The sequence below is a fragment of the Corvus hawaiiensis genome, chromosome 13 (assembly GCF_020740725.1).
Source record: "Corvus hawaiiensis isolate bCorHaw1 chromosome 13, bCorHaw1.pri.cur, whole genome shotgun sequence".
NCBI lineage: Eukaryota > Metazoa > Chordata > Aves > Passeriformes > Corvidae > Corvus > Corvus hawaiiensis.
This window is the reverse complement of record NC_063225.1, coordinates 13,098,135-13,125,799: the sequence shown is the minus strand read 5'-3', so window position 1 is coordinate 13,125,799 and position 27,665 is coordinate 13,098,135. Positions and strand designations below refer to the sequence as shown.

Sequence of the window (27,665 nt, the reverse complement as noted above, 5' to 3'; positions counted from 1 at the left end):
AATGTAAGTATTTCTTTTTTCTCTGCACTCCTTTCCTGAAGGCATTGCCCTGAAATAAGTTTAGATAAATGAGGAGTACCAGCAGATACCACAAGAGATCAAACATTTATTTAATCATAAAAGTCCAGCAGATAAAACTATATACAATAATCCATGCATACTGCCCAATTCACAAACATTTAAAACCTGTTTAAAACACAGTCTGCACGACAGTTGGGAGAGCAGGGCAGAGTTTTATTCAGTGAGGGACATAGTCATGTTTATATTTTGGATGCTGCTTGTAGCCTACTCTCTCCCCAGCAATAAGGCTCTGGATCACCCACTCTTGCGAGACAACAGGCAGCCGTAAAGCTTCTGCACACTTCAAGACACCAGCTGGGCAGGAAAAATCAGTCACCACCACATCGTAAACACCCAAAGCAATATCTGTACAGGAGAAAAGACAGGCATCTGTCAGGTGAAGAAAGAAGATTCTGCTCTGCAGCAGAAGATCATGGAAGCATGGAATGCTAAATTACTTGGTTTGAGAGGGACCTTAAAGCTCATCTCATTCCACCCCATGCCATGAACAGGGACACCTTCCACTGGACCAGGTTGCTTCAAGCCCCATCCAACCTGGCAGATCAGTGTGTTTCACCACCCTGAGTCATTCTTCTATGTCTTCTCATTCACAGGCAGTGAATTCTCTTTGTAAAAGTTAAGACACACCTACAGCAACCCTGCACCTTGCAAGAAAATATTCCTTTTAGTCCAGATAAAAATTTAAGAGAAAACCAGTAGCCAACAGTATAGGCATGACCCTGAGTCCTGACCTCAGGCTGTGAGTGCTAGAGCCTACATCCCATATGGAGAGGGAGAGACAGCCGAGTTCAGAAGAACAAGGGAAGCACAATTTGAGAGGCCAACAGAAGGCCCAGGAGCAACTCTTGCCTATTTCCCCCTTTCAACACAGGCTGGAAGCTGATGGCTTGTGTTCTGAATTGCTGCAGCATCTCCTCTGCGAGACAGGTCTCCTGGATGTAATCTATATACAGATTACATTCAAGTGTCTGCCCTTTGCCTTCCCTTCTGCGTACAGACAACCTTGTAAACCATCCTACATGGTTTTAAACCATACTAGAGACCACAGTGGCATAGGATTCCCTGAGAAACTGGCCAATGAGTACCTTTGTTGTGAGCATTTGAGTAATGCTGTTTAACAGATGCTGCTCCCCCCGTCATGAGAATTTCAGACCACAGATCCAGGAAGTTCTCTTGCTGGTCTGACACCAGGAGAACCTTCAGGTTATGGAACAGGTTTTCTCGTGGGTGCCTGTAGAGTAAAGAGAAATGCAGACTGGTAAGAATATCCAGTAGTCTAGTCACCTGATTTGCTCCCATATGTGTTTTTTGAATATCTTGCATACAATGACCCACTCTCTTACCACCCTTCCTGAACTACTTGGAGTGACTATCCTTTGTTTATAGAGAGTAAAACAGAGCTAGACAGTGTTGGTGGGGTGTGTGCACAGCAGCCTATATCCAAAGTTAGGCTGAACTCTTCCCTAATCCTGAACCACCTTTTTTGTGCACATCCAAAATGCTTCCAATTTTGACAGGGCTGATCAGGAAGACATCAGTCTCCTGCCCAAAAGCCTACAGCTATCTACAAATTTATGTCTGCCCCTCAGCTTGCCTAAAAAGTCTGATCTCCCTTGTCATCTCAGAACAGACTTACTGGAAAAGACTCCATAGAAAATGCAGAAGCTAGCTTCAAAACATACCAAGGGAAAAGGAAATTAACATAGTATTGCTCTCCTTTATCCATTTCCAAGCAATTACAGAAGTTAGCCAAGGGTGTGGGAAGCCTTGTCTGAATTCTGCCTTCCTCATGAGAAGACTGACACCTTCCTTACTTCCAAGGAGACTCTGTTTTTTGTGTATATGGCACCCAAATGTAGCTTGGCATTAGAGGTCACTGCAAATCCAAGGAAAGAGATGGAAGTGCTGTTCCTACATGGAAGGGAAAGTGTAAGGAGCAGTACTAGGGTCACCTTCAGTATTTGTAGCTATTTAAGAGCCTCCCAAGTGTAACAGGTCTCTCCAAGAGTCTGTGGACTCCGTTCATAGTTGTTTGGCACTCACCATTCTAGCAATTTTTGCTCCTGGAGGCTATATCCAGCTGGCAAAAGGTAATTCCGATAATTTTGAAGCTGGTTAGCATGGCAGCTATCATGGACCCAGATATGAGACACACAAGGGATCCCTCTGGCAAGGCACAGCAAGTATTTCCGCGTTCGACAGTGCTGGTCCGCAATTAAAAGACACTGGTACGCCGCATTACACTTCAGGGGAGAGAAGAAGGCACGTAAGCAGAAGACAATGCTTGCAAAAAAGCTCCCGAAATTATCCTACTGCTAAACAGTTTAAAGAAGAAAACAACTGAAACCTTGATTTTCACAGCTGTATTATGTGAAAGATGAATTAGATAAAGGCACTACTGATTCCAGAATACGTTTAATAATATCCTATTCCAGGCTCTGCCATTCACAGGCAAAAACTCTGCCTAGATTTTGTATCATAGCCCTCTTCCAGTTCAGACAAAGGAGATGATTTGCCTTTTAGTCTGACACTCAGTAAGTCACTAGACAAGACTGCTTCCTCAGGCAAGATGTTCCATGAACAATTTACCCTCTTTATTAAAAAAAAAAAGTAAGTAAATTTAAGTAAAAGCCACATTAAATTACATTAGTTGTCCAAGTAGATCTGGTAAGTGAAGAGCTCTACCTCTAAGTGTCCAAGGCACACACCTGTGGTGAGACCACATCTGGAGTACTTCATCCACTCCCAGGTTCTGCAGTATACCAAAAACACCAGACATGCTGGAGCAGGTCCAGCCAAGGACCACTAAAAGGCCTGGGCATTGGAGCACCTGACATACCAGAAAAGGCTGAGAGAGCTGAGCGTGTTAATGATCAAAAAGGGAAGGCCTGGGTGGTTTTTTTAATGCATATTCATGACTGATATGAGGGTGTACAAAAGATGGAGCCAGACTCTTCTCAGTGTTATCCACTCAAAAGACAAGAAGCAACAGTTAAAAATCGAAATACAGGAATTTCTTTCTTTTTAATTGGATCAAGCTGCCCAGAGAGGCTCTGGTGTTTCCATCCTTGAGGATACTCAAAACACAACTGGACAAGGACCTAAGCAATCTGCTCTATTTGATCCCACTTTCAGCAGAGCGTTGGACAAGATAGGCTATAGAAATTCCTTCCAATCTCAACTATTCTGTGACTGTTGTTCTAGATTAGTAAGTGAACCCTTACCTGGGTCTCATTGAAGTCTTCCAGGATATAGCCAGCTCCTGCTCGCAGCTGTTTTTCTATGTAGTGTTTATCATATGGAGTCATCTCTAAAAAATCTACAGCAGAAAGTTCAATTTTTGACTATAATCTATCTGCTCATGTTCCTACACCTCAGTCCACAGAGCCCTCATCCACTTCAATAAGGGAACCCAGCCCTTCTCCCAAGAATATCTAAAGAAAACCATTGATAAAGTTAAAAAAAAAAAAAAAAAAAAAAGAGGCAGCAGGAAGGGCAGCACACCACTAGCCAGGTGAGCACCTTGTTACTTCCTTGGCTGCATGAAACATGACACCAGCAAAAGCTAACTGGAGCAATCCATACGTGCTTTCAAGTTCTGTGTTTGCCTGCATTGTCCCTTATCTCTCAAAACCTTCTTTCTTACATTATACTATTCTGACACTGCTGATCTCACTAATTTTCACACCCTTCTTAACTTGCAGAACAGGCCTATGATCATCACTGAGGTTTGTCACATCTTAGGATGCAAGTTGGCTAAATCAGAGACTGAGTCTTAGGTCCTTTCTGCAAAGGATTAAAGAGCAAAAGGGTAAACGAGTACTCACACAAATGTCTGATCAGACAGTATCCAACATTTTTCCTAAGGACACAGCATTCACTTGAAAATGCAATGGGTAAGATTTGCCTCACCTTCTTCCTCCTCGCTGCTCCCAGTGGGACCATCTGATGGCTTCTGGTGATTGACCAATTTGTCACTTGGTGTTGCCATGGTGAGAAGAAAGGCATAGCCCAAAAAGAGGGTTTTATTGTGGGGCAAGGGTCCATGGTCACCCTCCAGTACTGGAGGATCTGCAGCATCTACACCTTCACAGGTGCTTACAAACTCTCCAGCTCTCACAGCCCCTGTAGAGAGACAGAAGCACCATAAGTCTTCGAAGATACGTCTTACCTGGGGGATGTGTTCAACTCAGATAGTTTACTGCAGGAGACACAGAGAGGCAGGATTGGGCTAGGATTACACTAGGGTAGGTAGGGATCTTTTATCCTTCTGGTTGCAAAGAATCTTCAAATCAAAACACGAAGGACTTATGGGACAAGTTTGCAAGTCATATCAACATCCTGAAACAACACTGACTGCTGTGAGGGGTTCCTTTAGCAGCTTTCAGGACTGACTAAAGAGATAAGAAAGGAGAGAGACAAATCACAACATTAAAGTCAGAACATTTCTAAAAGGCAGAACTGAAAAGATTGCAGGTAAATACTCAGACTATGCTAAAAATATCTCTGGCTGCTGAATGCATCCAGGGAGAATCAGTCTCAAACCCTGCAAAACAAAAAAAGCAATCTCATCTACTTTTCAGTTATGGAAAGCAGAAAGATCAATTACAGAAAAACCAGGTAGGAAAAAACTAGATGAATGCAAGATAAGAGCAGAAAATAAGGTTCTAACCAGGCTTTATCATTGCTGACTTGCGGCCACGTTTAGCTGGGGATCGCTCATCTTCAGGAGCAATAAGTTTCCTTTTCCCAGACAGTGAGACTGGTGGGACACGTGGACTCTCCTGCCCTTTACGAGTGGGAGTTGTGCTGCTGCTGGAAGTGCTGGGAGAACCAAGGTTACTACGTCGCTTCCTCTTCCCCTCCACCAGATTATCTGCAATATAGTATGCAGGGATTAGTCATGGGCTGTCACCAAACTCCACAAGCTTTCACCCTACCTATCTGTACAGAAGTGGCTGAACTCAATAGTACCTAGAAGATACATGCCACCACTCTCTGACAGAGGAAAGCAAGAAAAAATATACCTTTCTTCTCAAGCCCTGTACCCTGCTTGTCTCTTTTCCTCCCAGTACTGCTGGGACTTTATATCAAAGCAGCCATCCACCAAGTGCATATAAGTACGGCAAGCATCACTGTCCCAGAAGCAGACCCCTTTTCACAAGCCAGTCAGTACCACTAAGTCTCTGATGCCATACAATAAAAGGATCTCAAAGATCTCACTATAAAGTACCAAAAGCATCACTGAATACCCAGAAACATTCAGGTACTAGAATTACCTCAAAGGCACAAGACACAGAACAGCAGTCAGCAGCTCAACAGCACCTTTCCTTACCAAGACTGATGTCAGCTGCCTTGGTCAGCGGGGTGACAGGTTCATAAGGACCTAGCCCAAACTGCTCCCGGAGCTTATTTCCTTGTTCCAGAGACAGGATAATAGCCATTCGTTTATACCACTTCCTCTGGCCTTCCTTTTCAATGCAGTAGTATAGTTCTCCAGATTCCTTCCGGTGTCCCTTCACAACACCTGACAAGACAGCAAATAACACCTGTTAGCCAACCATACCCAGGCTTCTCATCCTCCTGGAACAAGCACCCATTTCCCACTACATTCAGCAACTCAGAAAACCAAGGATAAAACTCAAGCACTGCTCTTACCTGCACTGAAGTACTCGTCCTCAGAGAGTGCAGTCACCTCTGTCTCCAGTGGGATAGGATCACAGAGCAAAATATCTTTTCCTAGCACATCACATTCATATCCGTCATCAAAGAGCAGCTTGTACTTTCCAGCTCCAACATCTCGGGTAATCATCCCAGAATAAAAGTACCCATTTGAGGACCACTTTGCTACAACCCTGAGGCCCACAAAGCTGCTCCCAGAGGGTGAGTCTGCACGGTCCAAAGGACCAGTCACCACTTGTAATGGGATTTCTGGAGAGTCACTTCGACGTAAGGCACAGAAGCCAGAAGTGTCAGATTTCTCTCCTCCATCTGGCAGGTGAACTGAACGAGTAAATGATTTCTCCTCAGGTGATGCTGTAGTTGAGAGATCCTCCATACCTGGCAGTCCAGCTAAATCTCTGTAGAAAAAAGCAGTCCCAGATAGGGGAGAAAAAAAAAAAAAAAGACAAAAAGCATTCCCACAAGGATCTGGAAAAACTATTACTAAGTATAAAATACTTGAGTGAGGGGCTTGCAGCTGCTACATGATATCACTAAAAACTAACTTCTGAAATACTCAGTACTCCTTTTCCTCTAGCACATTAAAACAGAAATTCCCCATTCTCTTTCTTGGCAATAAATTAAAGTTCCAGTCTCCTTTTTCCAGGGTACCTTGTTCCTGTTGTTCGAGATGGTGGGCGTCCTCTTCTTCCTCGTCCGCGAAGTGTCACAGGTGTTCTGCCAGCCTGACGAGTGCCAGGCATAGAGTCCTCCTCTTCCTCACAAGGCAGTGCTCCTGTCTGGCTAACTCTGACTGGAGATGCAGGCTGCCCAGCTCCTTTCCTAGGGCTAGAGAATTTACGAGTTAACTGTTTTGAGAAGAGAAGCCAGCTCACTAGGATCCTCCCATTTTCTTGATCATCTTGCAACACATCCAAAAGTTTGCCTCTTTGCTGCTAAACTGCAAGGCAATGCCTCACAAGGAAACAAGCTACTCCTTTAGGAAGAACAGATGGGAAAGCAAATACTACCTCCTTATTCCTGTTCATCAACCCAGATCTTTCCCAGAAAACCTTTGACTTAGGTCTACCCTGTTTCACACTCACAAGCCAGATGCTCGTTTCTGCAAAACATCTCTTCTTCTTTTCCCAAGACTCTGCACTTACCTCAGTTTTCCTAAGACGCCTCTGCCAACGGGTAAAGCAAATTCTCCAGTTTCTGTCCCACACACTTTCCCTCTGACAGCTCCAGTTCCTCGCCCTGAGCTGCTGCTGCTGTGCATGGCAGAGTGGCCACTGCTTCCTCCACTGGACGTACGGTGGAGACTTGAGGCCTTAGATGAGAAGGAGCTGACATCACCAAGATCCCCTGAGGTCAGCGACGAGCCCCCTGCAGTTCTAGAGGAGGATGTGTCAGTCTCACATTCCTGGCACTCCACTACAGGCTCCTCAGTTTCCTTAAAAGAAACAGAAAGAGGTTTGTCTGAGGCGATTCAAGTGCTAGATGGAAGCTTTACAATCACCAGTCCAAAGTGTAGACAAGCTGAGACCACATTCAGGAAGCTAATGACAGCCACACAGACTTCAGACTGGGCTAATCCATGGTAGACAGTGCATCTCTCACTACAGGCCTGCAGCTGCTCTGTACCAAGAAGTCACATTAAGAACTCAGTCAGCAGTGTTGAGGAACACATTCAGTGCAGGTAGCACAGGGCTGCAAGCGTGAGCTGCAGGTTGAGCTCTGGGGGGCGAGGGCCCCAGGCAAAATGCCATGGAACCTGGGCACTTGGAGGCACAGCAGGAACAGAAGACTCCCAGAGCTTCCCACACTTTTCCATCTTAGACTGTGAGGCTATAAAAGCCCAGGGTGCCTGCCCTTTGTTCGAGGTCTCTCCTTGGAAGCACCAGCTCAAGCTGTTGTTATTTAGTTATTGCAACAAGATTATTTTAAGGATCCAGATGTCTGAGACTCTGCCATGGGAAACATGGGCTCCAGTCAGTGAGGAAATCTGATCTGTGTGAGTGTGGGGTGTGCATGGAGTCAAGCAGGGCACAGAGCTATCCCAGCTCAGGTGGTGCAGTTGTGACTGGCAGAGTGGCTCCTGGATGGTCAGACAGGGAAGTTTCCTTAACAACAGGGCAGAGCTTGGCTTGGTATCCTGTTAGTCTGGCTTTGAGTAATTCCCACCCTTCTAGAGTGTGAGACTGCAACAAATACATGAGACACTAGGAGCCTTTGGTTGCTCATAATCCAAGATCAGTTTCAGACAGCTTGTCATCTGGAGTTATTAAAGCTTTATGGATATAAAAACATGTATCTACAAAATAGTGATATCAAGTGTTGGTAGATAAAGCAGAAATGGTTATATGATTGTGATTACACAAACTATGTAAGGATATTTCAGGACACTTAATTCTCCATTTTTATGTTACAATAAGGAGTTTCATGTGTAATGTCAGTTGTAAAAGTATTGAACTGGTTTATCCTTTTGTGTCATTACTCACTGTGACTACACAGAAGACTCTCATGTTATTTACCTTTATAGAATAGCAGTGACATTTTACTGCTAGCAGGCTGATGTGATTACACGAAATCAGCATTTCTCAGCTATCTTTTGTGATACCCTATAGACTTTCCAATTAACAAATGTACATACTACAACACAAATGTACTAATATAAGGCTGTTTATGCCTTAGTTTTAAGTTGATTTTTGTAGACCTCTTACAGAATCTGGTACACAGGACTCAGAAGACTGTGGTTAAAAATGATGTTGAACTGCGAAACAGGCTAAACTATCTTACATAGTTCAATTTTACAGGAAGAAGTGATTTTTGCTTACTAACAGAATTTCTGCTCATTCTGAATTATCTTTATTCCGGCAAAACTCCAAGACTTTTACAATGTTTGGATGCACATCGTTAAGTCTTTTGTTGAGTTCTTTGGGACTTGAGCGTGTCTCCAGAACACATGGCATGAAATATACTAGCATCAAAAACACAGCTTTTGCCATTCACTAAATGGCCTGCAAGCTTCCTCATGAAGAAATCCTCGTCATTGCAACACACAGACTTGTTCATTCAACTTGTTTTCTGCAGCCATAACATACTCTCATTCTAACCACCTCTATTTCTCAGCCAATATCTCATTCCATTTAACCACGAAAACGGGAACTTACCTCAACTACCTTTCGTTCCACCTCTGCACCATTGATGTAGTAAACATCTGTTATAACGCGCGTGACAACCGTGCGCACTTCTCGAATGGTTCGCACATGGCGACGCTGAACTCGGCCTTTGGGTGGGTGAAGAAGGTTAAACTCTTCCTCTCCCTGTAATAAAGAGGATACAGTAAAAACAAAACAGACCACAACAAAAAGCAAACTATTTCTGAGTAGTGCTACCTCAGCAGTACAGCTTCTTCATACCATGTTAAAGTACAGGAGTAGGGAACCTTTAAGCATCTTGTTACAAATTAGATGCAACAACACAAGAGACCCTAAACACAGAAGAACTGAACACATTTTGCTGATGAGTAGAGGAAGGGAAATCATAGCAGCCCAAGGAGGAAAGAGCAAACTTGTTTAGTGTGGCTTCCAATACACTTTGATTGAGTAGACTCTCAGACATATCACATCAATCTTGCACTTTTTACGGCCCTGTTAATCTCCTATTTCCCACAGGACACATTAGTCTTAACACAGGCTTAGTAAAAAGTCATTTTTCTAGTCTTTCTGTTGATAAAAAAACATACAAACTGTTAACAGCCAAGCAGTGGGGGTTTTTGAGTCTCCAGTACTTTCTGAAATACTAATTTGAAGTTATTCATCTTGTTAGAATGTTTCTCTGGAGGAGCTCCCCATTCATATGTTTACCCATTGACATCAGATGGAATGAGAGAACAAACCATCAGAAGTTGGTTGATACAAACCAGAAAGCATCAAACCCTTCACTCAAAATTTCTTGCAACTCCTATCTCCAGCCAACAAAAAGTGAAAAAAATTTTACAGTGTTAACTATATCTGCACCCAAAAAAACCTAACCCCAAACAAAAACAATCAACCAACCAAGCAAAACTTGTCACATTTTTCCAGAAAACATATATGGAGACATTTGCTTCCCAAATTTATGCTGCCCAGTGAGTACTGCTGCTTTAGCAGTCAATTCAGGACAGCTTGTGACCATTAACATTTTAAAGTGGTTCTTTGCCTTTTTTCAACAGAGAACCAACTGTTAGTGAATTTACTGGCTGAAGGGATACTTTACTGTCCTAAAGCAGTTAAATACAGGCAGCCCTCATCCCACCTGACTGTGCAAAGAGTCTGTGTCATCTCCAGAGGCATTGACAAGCTTTTCTCCACTCTCGTCGGTTTGAATGTTCACATCTTGTCTCCCAGGTCTTTGCCCAGACATACTGGTTCCCATTTCCACCTGTCTACAGATCTCTTCTGATGTCTGTGTTGCTGTTGTAACAGTTGTTGGGGTAAAAAGATAGTCTGCTGTAGTCTGGATCCCTTTATTCTTGGTGTTTTCCCACCTCTCTTGATTTTGATCAACTTTAACAGCCTTACTTTGTTTTCTCTGCATTCTTCTCCCATCTTCTGCCTGAGTGCTTACAACATCAGTCTCCATAGACTCTCCATCCTCTGCACCAGAAGGTTGTTGATGGCAGTCCTGCTGCATCCTCTGAGGAATTAGGATCTGTCTACCACTGCCATCTGCCTTGTGTTGCTGGCACTGCCAATCACTGGAATTTGTATGTAATTCAGCATCTTCTTGTGTGCCAGGAAAAATGAACAGATCCCCCCTGCAAACCAGTTACACACAGATCAAAGCTATGGATTAAGGAAACAAGACAACCAATATGCTGCCACTCAAGTGAAAGCAATATTAAAAAACCCTCACCCTGACAGTCACTCAATTTCTTCTTACGATTGCACAGAACTCAGAATTCAAATAACACAAAAACTTTCCAACACTTCTCAAGTGATACTCAGAGTAGTAAAACATATGGCTGACACTGTACAGAACTAGTTGCTATTTGAAATACAAAATTTCTTGCTACACTCCACACATTAGGCACCAACTATGCAACTTGCTTCCAGAAGCATGTCATCTTGAAGTTACTTCAGGCTGCTCCAGTGCTTGATTGGTTTGAAACTGATAATCCAAGAAGAGCCAGCAGCATACACACAAATGCTGCCTAATGTTCTCATTAGAATTTGTCTGCTCTGCCAAAGTACTGCCTCTGTCAGGTACTGTATGAGACACTATACTGAGCCCTACTATATATATTGGCTTCCCTCGGGTACTTAAGGATTTTGAGGAGTGACTGTCTTCCCTTCTGGCTGTGCCTCATCCAGCATTGGAACTCCCTATTTGTTATGGTCTTTAATATAAATGTTGAAACTTAGGTTACTCTTTTTACATAGACCAAGACCTCACTGTCTCATCAAAAGATAGAACAGAAAACACTGAGGAAGCAGATTTTTACTTCTAGTTCTCCAGGCAGCACCCTCCTCACCATAACATATGCAGCTGTACAGTCCTTTTCAAAGCAACCAGAGACAGCAAAAACTGATGGATGTGGAAGGGGGACAATAGCAGCAGCAACAACAAACAAACAAAACTGGTCAGAAGATCTTAGAAGAGGAGACAGAAAAGGCATTTAAACAGCCTTAAATATGATCTCAATTTCCTCAAACCCAAGACTTCACTGAAGCATATCAGTCTTCTGGAATCACATGGCTGCTCAGTTGAAAGGTAAGCCTGATTACCATGTGAGACACAAACATACAGATTCAGTATACTTACCCCATTGTCCCCAACCTTCTAAGTCACCCAAAGAAAATGGCTTAGTGCAATTTCTTTGATGTAGAAAACGCACATGTGGATATAAATCCAACCAGGACTGGCAGGCAAAGATTGTGAGGAGTTACCTAAACGGAGAAGTGGAAAGACCATGACCTCTGGCCTCATCCTCTCGACGAACTTCACAGACACGACTAAACACAGATGATGCTTTCTGGGAGCTAGCAGTGCAGATTTAAAACAAACAAACAAACAAACAAAAATGCATCAGGAAGTGAGAAAAACCCTTATACAGCAAAACAAGAATTCTCTAGTCCCTTGTGAAAGCAACAAAGAGTATTGAGTTTATTGACCTACACAGACACAGAATGAGTGAGATGATCTGTCTCAAAGATCAAGAAAGAAGCTGCAACTGCACAAGCATTTCTGTCATTTCTGCCGACACCCTAACAGCCAAGAGCAATGGAACAACTCTGGAAAACATTGGTGAGAAACTGCAGCACCATCAGGAGTTTCAGCATCTACTACCTCTGGTACCCACCCAAAGACACAGTTAGACCCTTTATGGCTTATTTCTCAGGAATTTCATGACACCGCAAAAATACTGGGAATGACAGTCATGAAGCAAACCCTGAGAGTTCATCTTCATCCCATACCTACAAAGGCAACCCATCCTCAACCAGTGAGAAATTACTATCACTCATCCTCAGCAGTGAGGCATGATTACCACCTAGCATGCAATCCTGTAACAAGAGATACTGAGTTTATTCCTAAATTTTCTCACTACTTCAAACCACTATGCTTCACTCGGATGACTACAGGTCACTGTCTTCCTACTCAGATTCCTATTAATACTTACAAACATTACTTCCTGCAAGCTAAAATCAAGCAAACATTAAACATGAGGTAAGATAGATACATACAAATCAAAAGACCAAGGGAATAACTCAGTGTTTTGGTCAACATGTTAACCTGTGATTTCATAGCCATGAACTGATTATGTTTCTATCAGCTTTATACCAAAAAGATTATTCTCTTTCAGAACTTCTCAGAGATTCTTTGCAGAAAGTTGCACCATGCAAGAAAGCAGAAACTCGTATATTTGAAATTTAAGAGATGGATAAGGCAGACTTGCATTCCGGACTACACAAGACACGAATCTCTGGCTTTAACTACAATCAGATGGAGCAAAATGCTGGCATTAGTAGGAACCACAGAGCCCATAATGAACAAACAAGTGGGGTTCCCACTTTGCCTATGTAATTAAAACCTGCTGCAAGAGCTAAAGAGTTAATGTCATGTCTACTGCTAAAAATGTTCTTTGCTTCTGTGTCTCCTTCTAATTTTTTTTTCCCCTGTGGCTGATAACGTGTGGAAAAAGAATCTACCCAGACCTTTGTATTAAGTCTGCCCAGCAAGAAGCCCAGTTACCTGGCAGCAGCCTCAGCACCAGCAGAGGATCCATCTTCTCTGTCACTGGCTGCCGGCTCTGAAACAAGAAGGAAGGGAAGGATGATTTTGCCATCATCCAAAAAGACTCTTCTGACCTTTCCCAGCTCCATACACTCAGTGAAGAGAGGCTGAGTAACACTGTACAAAGGGTTCCCAGGCTTCCCTGTCCCACTTCTCAGAATAGACCTAAGTTTCTACAAGTTTTAGACTATTAGACGGAATGTCACTGTTCTGATTAAAATCCTGTCAAACTTCTTTTTGTCCAGGTTACAGACAGGTCCAGAGGAAGCAACAAAGATGATGAGAGGACTGGAGCATCCCTCCTACAGAGACAGGAGAAAGCTGGGCTTGTTCAGCCTGGAGAAGAGAAGGCTCCAGGGCCACCTCATTGCGGCCTTTCAGTACTTAAAAGGGGGCTTATTAAAAAAAAAGGGAGAGTTTTTCTGTGGGCGGATAGCGACAAGACAAGGGGAAACAGTTTTAAATTAGAAGACAAGAGATTTAGGTTAGGTATTAGGAAGACATTCTTCCCTATAAGGGTGGTGATACACTTTCACATGCTGCCTGGGGAAGCTGTGGCTGCCCCAACTCTGGAAGTGTTCAAGGCCAGGCTGGATGGGGCTTGGAGCAACCTGGCCTACTGGAAGGTGTCTCTGCCTATGGCAGGGGGAGTTGGGACTAGATGATCTCTAAGGTCCCTTCCAACCCAAACCATTCTATGATTATACTTTCTTTTATATATCTATATATATATATTTTTTTTTAATATTTATATATATAAATCTTTTCCCTCCCAACACAATTAAACTTCACTTCGTGTCCTGTGTACCACTGCCACTACACATTGCATTTTTAGTCTGCTGGAAATACCTTTCCTCACAACAGAGGCCTCTCCTCTCACTCCATCCTTGCTTAGAGCATTGCAGAAACAGAGAAACAAATTTAAGTGACACTGCCCAAAAAGAAAAATGAGAAAAATTACAAGGACTCAGAGACTGTCTTGGGGAATGCCACAGAGGTTTTGAGTTAGGGCTGAGATCAAGTAGGGCCTATACATTTCAGGTTTCATCCTCTTACTTTCCAAGCTGAATGGCAAGGACTCCTCACTCCCATCATTCGCAGGGGTAACAGGGTTCATTCGCAGAGAAAGTTTTGCATCTGACTCAGGAACCACACCAGACTCTCCTTTCTCACACACTTCTGACACATCTGCTGATACCACTGCACTTTCCACAGTGACATTGTTGGTCCCCATTGTGCCCTCTGTTGTAACGTCACTGGTTGTTATAGTGCTGTCTGGGCAAGTATCATCCACTGAAAACAGAAAAACAAAAACAAGAAGCAAGAAGTAGCTACTGTTATTCACATTGCCAGGGCTGAGGTCCTAGTTTTGGTTTGAAGACACTTCACTGCATGCACTAGTAATGCTGCAGTAGTGGAAGCTCCTTGCTAGAGATCTGAAGCATGAAAATTCTGTAGCATAGGTATTAATCCTTAGTTTGAGACAGAATAATTTACTACTACCCAAGTAGAACAGACTTCCTTTCATCTAGCACTTGCAGGGTGCTATTTTGTGAACCTAGCAGAGAAAGTCCTGATAAAAGATGATGAATACTGGAAGCAATCTTCTTGTAGTCTAAGCTCTTTTGCTACTCAGAAGGCTCTTTTACATTCTTTAATGGAGTGGTACAGGACCACAGTGAGCGCAAGGAAGACGTGCGCCATACCATCCTGTACTCAGGGAGCAAACACCTTCACTAGAGACTGAGAAAATATGACAAGGAAACTGTGGGGAAGGGATCAGCCCTGCCCATAGAATGGGAATGTAGCAATGTTTTTTGCCAAGGTAGGTTTGAGTTATCCTATTAGATCCTGCACCAAGAATCAAGAGCTTCCAGGCTTTCATTGCAGAACAGAGCCATTTGGGTCAAACTCACCAATTGGTGTGCTGTGTCTCCTGGGTCCCATTTTGAGATGGCCAGTAAGAGGTGGTGTTATGCTAGTTAAGGACTGAATGACATCACCCTCCTTAGGCAAAGTAAAATGGAACGGGGTTCCTAAGAGACACAGAGCACAAGAATTAGTAATTTCAAGGGGCTACTTTAGTTCAAATATCAAAACCAGAAATAGGTGGAAATAGGAATAGGGAAAAGCATAACACTGGTGCTGTACAAAACCACCCTGAACAGCTGCTCTAACTGATATTCCTCACATTTTATGGGGAAAATCTCTCAGTGAAAATCTGGACTGTGGTCAACTTGATGCAGGTGTTCCCAGGTGCTAGATAAAAGGGAGACTAAATATCCTGACATGAACAGGACTTTTACAGAATGCAGCTTTGCTTCAGAGATGCTCAGGATTTTCCACAGAAAAGGGAGATGAGGTCAAAAACAGAAATTAAGGTTAGGACAGAAATGAATTGGCAGAGCTACATGTTGCCTGAATTGATAACCTAAAACTTACACAGAATGATGGCTGAGGTGGCCTATCCCATCAGGGAAACCATGCCTTCATGGATTTACGATGTGCAGATCTTGCAGGATTTAACAAATACAATAAATCAAAAACCTAGTAAAATGCTCTTTCCTTTTGCCTCATCCCATGCATTTATTTGCAAACTTTCAACGTCACAGGGAATTAATTTGCATAATCCTCTCATAGAAAAATACCCAAGCAGCAAACAGTTATGTATCATCTGTTTGAAAGCTCTGAAAACCATCACCTCTCCAAGCTATCACAAGCTTTAAAGACATGGTTGAGCAACTGCAATATCCTGAAGACCATCCCAAGAACTTCAGTGTATTTTTGCAGTGGGTAGGTAACTTCTAGCACAATGGTACTCACATTGCAAGGCCCAACCACCCCTCCTCATGAACAGCTTATCAATGAATGCCTGTTGTATCATGGCCTAGAGCATATCTCCATTTAAAAAGTGTTTTATTTAAAAACTGAAGCAATTCCACTGAATATTGATTGATTTAGCTACCACAATCCCTTCTAACCTATAAATTCACATTTGGCAGGCTAGTAACAAATGATCAAAAGAATTTATTAAATGATCACCAGCACAGGTGATGACCAACTGCATAATCTAATTACTATACCAAGGGATATCATGGGAGAGAATACAAACAAACTTTCACAAGACCTGAAAAAATGTGAATGCCTCAAAGTTTAAATGCTTTCACATTACTGCTTCAACTGTTCTATCAATGAAAACAGTTAATTAAAAGTAATAAACTTTTCTTATGACCATCAACCTGTAACAGATTTAGGTCCATTTGGAATTGAATCTGGCAAGGGATGTCAAAGACAAGAAGGGTTTCTTCAAGAACATCAGTAGCAAAAGGAAACCTAAGAAAAATGTGGGTCTGCTGCTGAATGTGGTGGGTGCCGTGGTGATGAAGAATAAAGAGGAGGTGGAGCTACTGAATACCTGCTTTGCTTCGGTCTTTGCTACTAAGGCCAGTGCCCTGGAAACCCAGATCGTGGAGGCAAGAAAGAAAGTATAGAGAAAGGAAGGCTTTCCCTCGGTCGAGGAGGATCAAGTTAGAGATCATTTAAACAAACCTGACACCCACAAATATATGGGCCCTGATAGGATGCACCCATGAGTGCTAAGGGAGCTGGCAGATGTTACTGCTAAGCCACACCCCCTCATCTTTGAAAGGTCATGGAGAACAGGAGAGGTGCCTGAGGACTGAAAGAAAGCCAGGGTCACTCCACTCTTCAAAAAGGGCAAGAAGGAGGACCCAGTGAACTACAAGCCACCATTACACCTCCGTCCATGGAAAGATGATGGAACAACTCATCCTGGGTGTCATCATTAAGCACATGGAGAAGGTTATCAGGAGCAGTCAGCACGGACTGACCAACAGCAATCACGCTTGACCAATCAGATTGCCTTTGGTGATGGGCAGATGAGAAGAGAGCAGTGCACTGAAGTCTACACCGACTTCAGCAAGATTTTTGACATTGTCTCCTGAAACATTCTCATAGATAAGCCCAGAAAGTGTGGTTTGGATGAATGGACAGCAAGGTGGATTGAGCACCTGCTGAATGGCAGAGCTCAGAGGGCTGTGATCAGTTGTGCAGAATTTAGTTGGAGGCCTGTAGCTAGTGGTCCCCAGGGCTCGCTGCAGGGTCCAGCCTCAACTCATTTGTCAGTGGCCTGGATGAAGGGACAGAGTGTACCCCTGGCAAGCCCTCACCCAAAGTTTGTGCTCACAGATTTATGCTTCATAATTTGTTGATAAGGGATTATACTCCTAAAATATTTATTAGGAAAAAAATTATTATGATAACAAAGCTGCTTTAAGGGTAGAGGGATGCTCTACAGCTCTTCATACCTTAAGGACTGAGTGATGGTGGGAGAGCAAATATCACTCTACATACTTTTCCACCATGCTTTACGAGTCTGAAGGCAATTAGGTAGAATATCTCAAAAGCCTGAACTTCTTCCTAACACTGATCAGCCCTTCAGTGTAATAAAAACGCATAAAACACAAGCAAGCATTAATTTTTGAATTCATTTTCTTTAAACAATGGCTTATAGTTCTCTTTCAAAAGTAAGCCCAGCCAACTGTGATGTGTTTAAATTGCATTTATATTTGTCTAAAAAAACCCCCAACATTTCAAGTACAATATGAGAGGGGTAATATTATCTGAAGTCATACACAATTTTGTTCACACTCTCTTAAAAGGAAGTTTTGGATTGTGAATATTGTGAAAGACCATACTGAACTGGAACCTGACATTTAACTTTGTTATGTAACTGCAGCTATTTATCTTTATCATTGTTTCAGCAGTGTACTCCCAAACTTATTGCTGTATTTAATAAAACCCATACTGCTCTTAAATTTGAAGACCAGTACTGTTCTCCTGACTATGCCGAATTGTCTTAAAAAACATGCAGTCCCAAAGGCCGTGGGCTTGTTCACAGGAAAGTTCATCTTAGATCACAAAATGCAATGGAGTCAGAATACCTTGAACTTCTTAACTGATATTTTGACTAGATCTCCTCAAAGCATTATTTTCTACATAGTGGAGCTACTTTTTCTTCTTTCAGTTAAAGGAAATTAAGAATATTGTAGCAAAAACTTCATAATTCAACAAAACATTAAATAACATTTGGGGTCCTACAGTCTTTCCCTTTTCCTAACAGACTTCATAGAGGGGAAATACATTTTCTGGCACTAAAATCAAGTTCCTTTATTCATTCTCATTTAAGGACGAGAGAACTGTGTTTTGAAATGAAGTCAGCTAAGAGGCAAAAGCTCCACAAAACACAGGTGTAGTACCCCACATCTTGTATAATGACATACAGCATGTTAAATGATTTCAATGAGTCATAACAGTATCTGCTGAGCCACAGCTTGCGTGCAAGTGAAAAGCCATTCTACTTTAAAATAATCTCAAGAAAAAATTTGCTATATTAGTTTCTAGCTCTAAGTTGCTCTTTACACCCCCACAAAGAAAATTCTCCTCTGAGAACGAAAAAAAGGAGAAAGAAAATAAGGAGACCTACAAGAGGGAAAGTACTGACTCCCACACACCCTATTCCTTTCAAGGACCCTGCTGTTGTTTTTTGAGTGGGGGAGAAGTCACAAAAATCCCTGAATGTTGCCAAGGTCACAATATTTTAAGTTCTTCAAGCTGCCCTGCGTTTCTACCATAACGTAGCGAGAGCCAGGAGCAAGAATTACACCACAGGGGAAAATAGCAAAGCCATGTTCTACATATTACACAGTAAGGTGTAGTGCTGCTCTTAAGAGAGACTGCTCAACTTGCATCTAATATCAGCGCTCCCTGAAAACACTAAGGATTGTTTGTATACCGCTCTCTCTGACATTATTCAAAATATACACCGGTGAACTACTAACCTAAATTCACTTACCACTGGAAGGACTGGGGGATTTAGGAGTTGCCTTCTCCTGTGGCTGCATCTGCTCTTCTTGCTCCAGATTCCTTGTCATAACAGTGTCCTCCGTATTCTTTGGCACCTGATTCTCGTGCTGAATCACTTGTGTTTCAACCCCTCTCTCTTCAAGTGATGGCTGATTGCTTATTACCATTACCTGTCCCAATTCTGGCTGTTTTTTGGCACACAATGCCACTTCTGATTGAACATCACTCTTTAACTTTGGAAATAAATTGCAGTGCTGCTCCAGTAACTCCCCTACAGAAGGTTTAGCTAAAACTTCATTGAGCTTTGCCATGTTTTCTGCAACAGCCTTAACGGACAGTTTATCCATGGGCTTTGCCTCCCCAGTGGCAAAAGTACAACCTTTCAAAGCTTCTTTTCCCTGACATTCTGGTCCAATCTTTTCTAATTCCTGGGCTACATTGTTGCTAGTTTTACAAGAATCAGCAGATTTCACTTCCGTATCTTCATGACACTGTCCTTCCCTTTCAAGAAAAAACCTGTGAGAAAGTGTTATATTGACAAGAGACCTATCTTCCTTAATTTGCTTCTCTTTTACTTGCAGTTCTTGTTCTTCACACTGAGTCTCAGGAACTGCCTCTGGTTTAGAAGTCTCTTCAGCATAGGACAAAATCTCAGGCAGACCAGACTGATCTGCAGCAGCCTGACTTCCAGAAACACACTCGATCTCCCGATGAACTGTAAGGGCAAATGGCCCATCTCCTGCAACACCTGCACTAACAAACTGTCCTACAGGCATTTCTGTAGTCTCTACAGCCTCTTTTTTTGCTTTTTCACAGTTTTCAGAGGGGGCTTGATCACCTGCATTCGCTTTCAGTTTTATTTTGTCATTCTTCACAGAACACAGTCTTGAGTCTGAGGCCTCACATTCAGAAATCCTCTCTACTTGTGTGGTCTCACTGTCTTGGCCTGTGTTCAGAGAGTCTGAACTGACGTCCGTATTTGTGGGCTGGCTACATGCACTTGCAGAAAGTATCAGTTTACAGGACTCAGGAGGCTGTGACACAGAGTCATCTGCAGACATCTTCGACAAAGCATCTGTGGATCCAGAGAGATCTCCCGGTAAGCATAAAGGGGTTAAAGCAGCAGTTTTTTCTTCTCCTTCATGCTTCTTCTCTGGACTCTGAGTTGGAACAAAGATATCCTAAAATGAAAAAAGTGGGAAGTATTAGGGCATCCCAAGTAGGACTGTTTGTTTATTACTCCTAAAACATTACACTGGATTATGGAGCAGAGTAAGTTTAGGACAAAACTACAGATTAAAAAAACAACTAATGAAAACAAAACCAAACAAACATCCAAAACTTTTTTCCACACATTTATATGAGCCATGATTGACCTGTTTTTGCTGAGAAAAATTATCACCACGTGTTACTATTTAGTACATCTGTGGCAAAGTCAGACACAATCCTTGGTACCTTTCACTACCAAATCACAAAATACAGGGCAAATATGGCAAATTAGTAGCTATTTTTACTCGAACAACCAAGGGTTCTGGAAAGATTCTCTGTGATATCTATTATACTAACACAAATGCTGCTTTCAGCTAAGGAAAAGCACTGCTTCAACTAGTGAAGTTTCTAGTAAGTTCATGAAATTAATAATATTAAGGTATAAACCCACAAACTGTCTCTTAAATCCTTTTGAACAGTTATAATTTCCAGAATCAAAATGCACAAAGGAAACAACAGGTAGCAAGAATAAGCAACTTGAAAAATGCAGTAAATAAATTCTAGCCTTGCAGGAGAATATAAATGCTTTATTATGGAACAGCTTCCCTTTCTCCATGACAAATGGTGCTAAGGTCTTGCCTGATAAAAGACTAATTTATGATGCAGTTTGAGATGCAGGATGCCCAGTTCAGCATAAGAAGGCAGCACAGTCTAAGACAACAGCTTCTATGTTCTGTAACTCACTATGCCCTCTTAAGCTGTTCTGCATTTTCTCTGCAGGAAGAGCTGCCACACAGTATGACTAATATGGAACTGTGACTGGTGGGAACAGGGAGGTTCATGAGAACCAGCTTAGTAGGCAAGCTCAACACAAAAGAACAGAGGTTGACTCAAATACATCTTCTGCATCAGCTATATAAAAACCTCAAAAAAGATATATACGTGGACCCTTACATGAGAGAACTCTGGTTGTGATGGTATAGGTAAAGATCCAGGAAAGAAGGCTGGGGCACTCTGGGACACCGGAGTTGAAGCCTGTGGCTGGACAAGAGGTCTTGGAGGGATACAAGGGAGGGCCATCTCCACCAGCACATCTCCTCTCTGCTTTTGCACCAGTTCTCTTCCTTCTGCAGGGATAGATATATCCATCTGTTCATCTGGTTTGAAAGAGCAGAAAAGATATTAGTACTAAATTCTTGTGTTGTACCTAAATTTCCAACATTCCATTAAAAGATTTGTCTTCAGCGGTGTACTCAACTTTGTAAAATCTTGTCTCTAGGGGCATTCTTTTTGTAGGGAAAAAAGAAATCAAAAACATCCACATTCTTATTTTCAAAGGGGGAAGCAAGTGTTTTGTTACAAATTCATATGACTATTTTGCTACAGGTCTAGAACTTCCACAATTAGAAAAAAGTGCCTGAAATTTATAAAAAAGCATTTTTCTGAGGTATTTCTTTTGCTATCTTCATTAAAATGCAACTAAATTCAGACCCCAGCTAACAAAATATCTGTTCTAACAGTATTTCACATTCTGTGACAGGAATCTCACAGAAAGGAATAGTTTATTTTGTATCATACTAAAAGTCTGTACTGATGGATATCTTATCCCTGATGGTAAATGGGTGCTTAGAGAAAATATTTAACAACAAAGGTATCATATCGAATCACTTCTCTTTAGGTATGGCATTCTAGGATACACACTGATAGCATATGAAAGGTTTTACAAATATTGTGCAAGTTGTCTATATTAAGGTAAAATAACTTATATGATGTAATTGTTACCTCTCCTCCCTATTGCCCTAACAGTATAGGCTTAATACAGGTATCTGCCTGTAGCAAGAATGGCTTGTCCCTAAAGAAGGAAGATAATTGCTAGCAGCAATCTGTATGCCATACAAAGCATTTCCCATCTTGCAAGTGAAGGGGGACTAGTCAACAATACTAATTTTATTATGACAGCTATGCAAGAAATACCAATAGCAAATAGAAAATATAGAGAATTATAAACAACAGAGTCACAAATAGAGATCTCCCTTCATCTACCCCTCCACTGTTCTCAGTCCTGCTTTACTCTTTAAATATAATTTTAACAGGTTTTGAAAAGGCTGCAAGCTCTGACTAAATTAGCACAGAGAAACATGACCACAGACAGTATGCAGAAAACTGTTACCTTTTGCTTGCTCCTGCTCAGTAGGACTGCTGGGGACAAGGGCATTGGGTCCAAAGGAAACAGGAGGAGGAATAACTAGGCCTGAAGAGACACTGCAGACCAAAAGGAAAGATGGAAATGAAAACCATACCTCACTAAAAAATGCATTAAGTTCTCCCCCTATTAAGCTCCAGCTTATCACAATACAACTCCTCTATGAAAGGCAAGTGTCAGGTGTTCACCAGTAAGAGACGAGCCACAGTCACGGATCACATGGCCACCATTAGTTCATTTTATTGCAAAATAAGGCCATGCTCCTCTCATAGTGCAAAATTAAAACACTGATTGCTTAAAATCAAGCACAAGTCCTTGAATAATGAAGAGAATAAGGGGAATGCACTACTGCAATGAAGTGCTTGAAATAGTTTGGGGATTTTTTGCTTACGTGGAATGATCCTCCTGTACAACGAATGCCTGTCCAGAGAGCTGCAGGACTTGCAGACTGCGGGCAGGGGTGCACGCCAGAGAACTTCCTTCTTCCACCCTGGTTACTGGACAGCCACTCCCTGCAGTGGCTTTGAACAGAAGGAAATAAAGATAGAAATACGGTCAATAACCAGCTGATCAGAAAATTCGGAGCAGTTAAACTCATGCTATTGCACAGCTCCTTCTCAGACAGGCAACAACAAGCTGATTTTCAGAGCTGGTGAAGGACTGCACATGAAAGTTCAGTATGTGAAATGTGAGCACAAAATAGTTCAGATGAAAAAGAAAAATCTGAACAGATTTTAGACTGTGTAAGTCTTCCTAACTGGGAATTTTAAAAAAAATCCCCAAAGGCTCCAATATCAGCACATCTGATCCAGCACTAGAATGCAAATATAGGCAAGGTTCTTGTAAGAAAAGACACCTTGCACTGGCCACTGACTGGCTGTGAGAAGGTTGGTACTGAATCTTCTGGACACAGAAGGTTCATTCACAAGATCAGACCGGTATAGACACCACTGAGCACAAGCTTGCCTACACTACTTATCCACACTTTACATGGTGTGTCACTACAAAGGGTGAGCATTATTAGTTTCAGAAAAGGGTTAAAGTTGGGTTTTGGATTTGCTCTTCAGGCGGCACAGAAAGAAAGGAAATTAGATGTATTTAACAAGCCAGTAACTGTTCTAACAGGAAGTGACATTTAGACAATTTTCCATACTATAGTGAATAAGGCTGTGGCCTTTTATTTCCATAGTGTTCTCAATTTTAGCAGAAATTACATGAAAAATACTCACGGCACTCTACACCCTAAAACACTACATATCTATAAAGATCAAGTAGGTATGATGTTTATCTCTGAGATGGACATTCTGGCTCTACTTATTGTTACCTGTTGCATGATTCTCAGGAAACATCTCTTCCTGAGTTGACAAGATATCTGACTCCTCATGACCAGAACTAAGGGATTCCTCAATTTCACTGGGGTCACTGACAGGCGTTTTCTTTCTGGTACGCTCTTCTGCTTCCTGCAAAGTTCTGGAAATGCAAAACACAGTCATTGGCCTGAGAAATTCAAAACATGAAGTAAGATTACAATATTGTTAAGAAAATCTATCAGTAACAGATGGAAAGTATTCACTCATGTATAACACAGGAAAAAAAAGAGAGAAGGAAGACCACTTCTCTTGACAAAGTAACATTTTCACTCTTGATAAGTTGCACTTTCAGAATTGTTTTTTACATTTTCTTCCAATCTAAGTGATGCTTAAATGGAATGCAGATTGTTCTACTGACTTCTACTCAATGCAGATTCTAGGAATTTCATTTCACCCCTTTAACGTTATTTTGTGGCAGAATATGATAATACAAGATGAGGTAAATATTATATAAATTTTATGCCAGATAGAATAAATACTATTCAACAAACTGAAGTTAAATTAAAACAATTAAAACCATAAAGCTTACAGTAGTAAATACTCAAAAGCATCCTGGAATACCCAACACTTAGCCTCCAGATTCCTCCTGTGCAGCCAAAGCCCATGCTACAGTGATTAAGTTATTTCAAGATAATTTCTGTGACTTAAAATGAATTATCACTTTTAGTATATTCCAGTCATATCGCTTTAAGAAAATTATTGGCATATTTTATTATGCAGTGAACTCACCCTTAAAAACAAACCTATTGATATCTTTGTGTTTAGGAGTTTGACATCACATCTTTTCTCACCAAGGAATGCTGAGAGCACTCCTTAGTCAGCACTGCTGCAAAAAGGCCTCGGCAGTACTTCATCTTTCCCTTTACCTTTCTCTTTTGCCTTAAATCCTCTCCCATGTCTAAAAATCCAGTTAAAAAAGACACAAATCAGCTTACAGAATGTCCACAAGAGACCTATAAAGAAGACAGACTGTTTTACCTTCCAGACTTCTCTGCCTGGCTTTCCAAAGCAGTATGTGCTTCTGTGCTGGAGTCAGTTTCTGTGTTGTCCCCATGCAGTTCTAGGAAGAGACAGATAAAAGAAAAGTATTTGTTACTCATGTCACCTGGATGAATATACAAATAAGAAAGTGTAGTTCTATAATTTACACAAATACCAAGGCAAGGCTCATATGAAAAAAAATTAACCTTGAACTATCTATGAAAACAAGAAAAAAAACCAAAAGAAACAATGAAGTATTTACCAGGGAGTGAATTTAGTATCAAATTGTCTAAATATTCTGGAAACAAATTAGGAAAGAGAAGTGAAAGAATCAACGACAGCACTTGGACAGGTACACGGAAACAAATGTACTAGCCCAAAGGAAAGAGGGGCCAAAATTCTTTGCAACTACCACTGAGCTGTGAACTCAGTTTTGAAAACTACTAACACTGTATTTCCTGTCACACAAACATAAAATTTAAAATTTAAAGAAACCAGATAGAATCTACAGGATAGGAAAAGGACACCTATGATCATTTTCACTTACCATCTTTTGACTCATTCTTCACAAGCCTGGAAGAAAGGACAGCAGGTCCAGAGTGAAGCTGATGCCTAGCATCTCCCTCATTGGGCACGAAGTCGGTCTCAAAGTCCTGGCTCTGTGAGAGCTCTAGAACTCCAAACTGCAGCTGTGACATGCCTGTATCTAACACCAGACATCCATTACAAATATATATATCAAAAAAAAATTTCAAGAGCCACCTATTACTTTTACAAGGGCAAAAGATATACCCTCTAACATGCAAAGCATTTAGGTTATTGCTGAAACTCTGAATAAACTAACAGACTCTGATCTCAGCTGTACTAATTAAAATACAGTACCAGAAAAGGGACAGTGGCCATTAACTCAGAAATCAGTATTAATCAGCAAGGGCTTATATAATGCCATTAGGAACTGCAGCAGACTTTCATTCCATGATGAGAAAATAATCTTGATAATACACAGCCTGTGTCTGAAAATCCTCTGATGACAACGACCATTATGCCAGTTCATAATAAGGCTCCATTTCCTAAAGATCACAATTCATCCCCGCCTCTTCTAAACCACCTTCAGTCTTGAAGATCCATTCTAACAATAATAATAAAACAACCTTTTTTTTTTTTTTTCCCCAAACACCAAAGCATACAAATCAACTTCCAGAAAAGGATGCCAATTTCTGACTTATTACTACCAGCACAATTACCCCTGGTGAGACAAGTGAGCCAGCTCAACTGAAAAACTGCACAGACGGTGCGTCTGATTCAAAACCCAAAAAACCGACCTGAAATGGAGAAGTTACCTTCTACACACGGCGAAGAAGCACAGTCCTCAACATCACCTTCACTTCGCTCCCCGGCCTTTCCAAGGGCACTGCAACAGAGAGACTCGCTAACGCCGCGCAGGGGTTCCTGCAGGCCGCCTTCCCGCGGCTCATGCTGCGAGGGGTCACTTGGCACCGACCGGGCGCCCCAAGCCCACCGCACCGCACGTCCCGGCCAGGGCCGAGCGCGGCCGCTACAGCACCGAGCCCGCCTTCTCGGCCTGTCCTCAGCACGAGAGAGATTTCAGCAGGCCGGAGAGGCGGCGGCCGAGAGCCTCCGGATGGCGGCTCCCGCGGCCCGGTCCACCCCACGTACCTGCTCTCCCCGTCGGGCGGTGGAGCCTCCTCCGCGCCGCAGCCCCGCGGTCCAGAGGCGCTCGGGCGGGCCGGGCTCTCCATGGGCCCTGCAAGCACAGCGCCGTCAGCGCGACCGCGGCACCCTGACCTGCCGTGACCCCGCGCCCCGCCCTTACCTGCGAGTCGCTCCCGGGGCGCCCCGCCACCCGCGGCCGCCCGGCTGCCGGCAGGACCGCAGACGATGTCCTGCAAGACAGAGGCAGGGGCCGCGTCAGAGCCGGGCCGGGCAAGGCCGGGCGGTGCTGCCACCACGCCGGGCGCTCACCAGCACGGGGCTCGGGCTCTGCCGGGCCGGCAGCCGGCGGGCCAGCACGCCGAGCCAAACCCGCTCCGCGTCCGCCTCCGCGCCCTGGGGCTGCGAGTCCTCCACGATGAGGAGGGGCGTGTCCTGCTGCGAGAAACCAGGGTCCAGCTGGCTGCTCCCGCCGCGCTCCATGCAGGACGCCACAGGCTGCGCAGCCCGAGAGCCCGGCCCAGCCCGGCCCTACGCCGCCCGCCCGCCGCCCAACCCAGCCGCACTTCCCGCCGCCGCCATCTTGCCGCGCGCCGATTGGCGCGCGCGACCCTTCCGCCCCGCGCTGTTACCGGGGGGACGCGGCGGGGGGTGCGGGGTGGGTGTGGGCACCGGCACCGGAACCAGGCAGGATGGGGACCGAGACCACCCCCGGAGCGGGAACGGCGCCGGGCTCGGAGCTGCGCCGCCCGCTCGGCGTCTCCGCGAGAGCCCAGGAGAGACAAAGAGCCTCGTGTCTTCCGTCCCGGCGGAGCTCGCTCGAGGGCGAATGCAGCGACCTCCCACCTGGCGCACATGGCGGGCCAGGGCGACGTAGGTTCGGGCCGGGCGCCGGGTTCGGGCCGGGAGGTGTCCGCGCGGTGCCCTCCCGATCCCCTTTTCATCAGAGGTACAAAACAGCCCCGTGCTCGGGCTCCGTCACGGACCGAGCACCGCGCACCCCGGACAGCCACTGTCGGGTCCGTCCTTTCTTGGGTATCACGGAAGAGTGAAATCCGAGTCATTTCCCTGTGTATATATGACTAAACAGTTATCGAAGAAGCCTTGCGCATAATTGTGACAGTATCGTTGTCTTTCCAGCATTCACCTTCTTGCCTAAATATAGTGAGTTTGAATAGCCTAATATAAATCTACTTTTGCAACTTCTCTTTTTTATTTCTGCACCTCTCTGTGTTTTTTAGATGAGAATTCTGTATATTTTATTTAAAAATATGTTGTAGAACCAAAACCACAGAATCCGAAAAAAATGGTACCTGGCCTGG

At 43.2% G+C, this 27,665-nt stretch overlaps 1 protein-coding gene across 5 annotated transcripts; it reads right to left on the bottom strand.

Moving 5' to 3' along the window:
• Window positions 1–86: 86 nt before the first annotated feature.
• TP53BP1 (tumor protein p53 binding protein 1) lies at window positions 87–26,893 on the bottom strand. 5 transcript variants are annotated; one of them, XM_048317697.1, is made up of 28 exons: window positions 26,656–26,893; window positions 26,507–26,576; window positions 26,350–26,437; window positions 26,013–26,083; window positions 25,220–25,378; window positions 24,670–24,751; window positions 23,640–23,791; window positions 22,713–22,842; window positions 22,289–22,380; window positions 21,073–21,275; window positions 18,899–20,090; window positions 14,940–15,059; window positions 14,080–14,316; window positions 12,982–13,039; window positions 11,679–11,771; window positions 10,311–10,546; window positions 10,045–10,202; window positions 8,919–9,071; window positions 6,909–7,198; window positions 6,415–6,591; window positions 5,740–6,161; window positions 5,417–5,608; window positions 4,754–4,957; window positions 3,994–4,206; window positions 3,306–3,400; window positions 2,125–2,324; window positions 1,167–1,312; window positions 87–426 (listed from the first exon to the last, which is right to left on the bottom strand). In XM_048317697.1, the coding sequence occupies exons 1-28, from the start codon at window positions 26,824–26,826 to the stop codon at window positions 239–241; spliced, it is 5,592 nt and encodes a 1,863-aa protein (XP_048173654.1). In that variant the 5' UTR covers window positions 26,827–26,893; the 3' UTR covers window positions 87–238. The 5 variants fall into 5 exon arrangements, with proteins under 5 accessions (XP_048173654.1, XP_048173651.1, XP_048173652.1 ...); XM_048317694.1 differs by having other exon boundaries at window positions 10,045–10,546; XM_048317695.1 differs by having other exon boundaries at window positions 10,045–10,546; window positions 21,073–21,245.
• Between the last annotated feature and the right edge of the window lie 772 nt (window positions 26,894–27,665).